The sequence below is a fragment of the Fulmarus glacialis genome, unplaced genomic scaffold (genome assembly GCF_000690835.1).
Source record: "Fulmarus glacialis isolate BGI_N327 unplaced genomic scaffold, ASM69083v1 scaffold20816, whole genome shotgun sequence".
Lineage (NCBI taxonomy): Eukaryota > Metazoa > Chordata > Aves > Procellariiformes > Procellariidae > Fulmarus > Fulmarus glacialis.
Window position 1 is genome coordinate 14,336 of NW_009219000.1, and position 2,572 is coordinate 16,907.

At 62.4% G+C, this 2,572-nt stretch overlaps 1 protein-coding gene across 1 annotated transcript in view; it reads left to right on the forward strand.

Annotated features, from left to right (window-relative positions):
• Window positions 1-2,572, forward strand: part of LOC104078551 (cadherin EGF LAG seven-pass G-type receptor 3-like) — a gene marked incomplete at its 5' end in the record, with an annotated part of 33,041 nt that overhangs the window by 14,332 nt on the left and 16,137 nt on the right. Inside the window, 6 exon segments of the mRNA XM_009580226.1 lie at window positions 305-393; window positions 818-975; window positions 1,191-1,354; window positions 1,820-1,945; window positions 2,119-2,288; window positions 2,532-2,572. The exon segment at window positions 2,532-2,572 is cut by the window's right edge and continues 1 nt beyond it. Coding sequence (XP_009578521.1) covers window positions 305-393; window positions 818-975; window positions 1,191-1,354; window positions 1,820-1,945; window positions 2,119-2,288; window positions 2,532-2,572 — 748 coding nt within the window.

Consider the following 2,572-nt stretch of genomic DNA (forward strand, 5'->3'; position numbering starts at 1 on the left):
GGCGGGGGGAGGGCGGGGCGGGGCCCCGGCCCCACGGTGCCAGGGCACCCGGGCACTCAGCCTGGACAGAGGAGCCATCCCAGGGTGCTGGCTGCCGGTCCCAGGGCTGTGATTCCCCCGCCCTGCTCCTGCCACAAGGCCGCAGCAAGCAGGAGCTGGCGTGCCGAGCTTGTCTCTCTGAAGCCCTTCTCCATCCCTGCGTGAGGTTGTCGCCAGTGCAGAAGGCTTGGTTCCTGCAGGAAGGGCGGGAGCATCCGAGGGCTGTCCGGCTTCCCTCAGCATGCTGTCATTCCTGTCCCCGCAGGAGAGTCCAGCACGGTGGTGAGCCCCTACCTGCCGGGGGGCGTGAGCGATGGGCAGTGGCACACGCTGCAGCTCCGCTACTACAACAAGGTACGTGCACCCCGGCTGCCCCACCATGCGTGTGGGCCTCTCTCCCTGCGAGGCGTGAGCGAGCAGCTCTGGTTTTCCTGTTCTCTGGCTCTGCCCCATGAGGGAGGCTGTGGAGAGAAGTAGAGGCAGTTTTCAGCCCTTGGGGATGGGCGCAATGGAGCAGACAGCCAGGTGCAGGGGGAGATTGACCCTCAGGATCACACTTGGAGGCAGCAGCAATGTGCTCCGTGCAGTGTCCTTGCCTGTATCCATCTCTGGCGCTGCTTGCTGGGCTCAGCTGGAGAGGTCCCTCCTGCTTTGCTCACACTCCAGCAGCGCAGCAGTGCCTGGGCCACGCTCAGGCCCTTTCCTTGCTGTTGTGCGAGCCCTTGGGTGCCTGGGTCTGGGGGCATGTGTGCTGCTAACGCCCTGCATTTGGTTTCAGCCCAAGGTCAGTGCCCTGGGCGTGGTGCAGGGCCCCTCCAAGGACAAGGTGGCCATCTTGACAGTGGACGAATGTGACGCCCCAGTGGCCCTGCAGTTTGGCAGCGAAATTGGGAACTACTCCTGCGCTGCAGAGGGTGTGCAGACCAGCTCGAAGAAGTGAGTTCCTCAGGGACTGTGTGGGGAGAGGAGCAGGGCACCTGGGTCCCCTGCAGAGTCAGCCCTTCACATCTGGGACAGCTGTAGTTCCAGGGGCCTCGGCTGTGTGTGCCTGTCCCCGGGGATTTCTGCTTCCCAGTCCCTTGCGCTGGGGAACCTGCTGTCTGGCCTGAGGTTGCTGTGGCTCTTAAAACCCTGGTCTTCTGTCCTTGCAGGTCCCTGGACCTCACAGGTCCCTTGCTCCTTGGAGGGGTCCCCAACCTGCCGGAAAACTTCCCTGTCACTCACCGGGACTTTGTGGGATGCATGAGAGACCTGTACATTGACAGCAAACGCATTGACCTGGCCTCCTACATTGCCAACAACGGAACCGCTGCAGGTACCGGTGCCTCTGCTCCTGCCAGCCCCTGCCCTGGGAATTGCCCCTCCTGCTCACGCAGCAGCACTGCTGGGCTGTAACAGCAGTGTGGCAGCACAGCTGGAGCTGAACAGCTTCCTGTCGGGGAGTGGGGCCTCCAGATCCCCCTAAATGAGCCAGTCCCCATCCCAGCTAATGTTCTGGGAATATCCCTTGATCCCAAGTGCAGAGCCTGCAGACTTCGCCTGTCTGGGAGATGCTAGGTAGTCAGTCCAGCTCCACAGTGTCTTTCTTCTGGCATAAGGGGCAGCGACAGCCTTGATCCTCATGCCTGAGCAGGCACAGTCTGTGCTGAGAGGCTGAGCAGCCGGGCTTGCCCCTCTGGCAGCCAGGGAAAGGGCTGGGGGGCAGTGGTGTCTCCCCATGTGGGCTGGAGGGAGGTGGTGAGCCGGTCAAGGCTGATGTGGGTGACTTTGATACCTCCAGGCTGCCATGCCAAGCACACGTTCTGTGACTCCAGCCCCTGCAAGAACGGCGGCACCTGCTCTGTCAGCTGGGGGACCTACTCCTGCCTCTGTCCTGTTGGCTTCGGGGGCAAAGACTGCCGCCACCGTGAGTGAGCGGGCACTGCTGGGCGTGGGCAGTGTGGGTACGGGCAAGACTGTGCTGGGTTTGCTGTGGAAGCAGGGTAAGGGGTCTGTGTGAGATGAACTAGCTCTGTTGTCCCTGCATCTAGTGCTCCCTGTGTAGTCCCCATCCCTTCTCACCTCCACTTTCCTTTCCAGCCATGCACCATGCCCACTATTTCCAGGGCAACAGTGTCCTGACCTGGGACTTCAAGACAGACGTGAAGATCTCAGTGCCGTGGTACCTGGGGCTGGCATTTCGGACACGCCAGCCAGATGGGGTGCTTCTGCAGGCCCATGCCGGCCAGTATACCACCCTGCTCTGCCAGGTAGGGCCACAGCCTCAGCTGCAGCACTGTGCCCCAGCCTCTACTGCCGTCTGCCCCAGGAGAGCAGGAGGACCCTGCCCTCCACATTGACCCCACCAAGCAGAGGGTGGTTGTGGGGAGAGGTGTTTAGCAGGGCTGGGTTTCCCTCCCCATGCTTAGACCTCAGAGGAAGGGTAGGCTGGAGGCAGCCGGAGTTGGCGAGGCCTTCGCTCACTGCTGCCATTGCTGGCCCCCTCTCTACAGCTGGCTGGGGGCCTGCTCTCATTCATGGTGAGCAGGGGGTC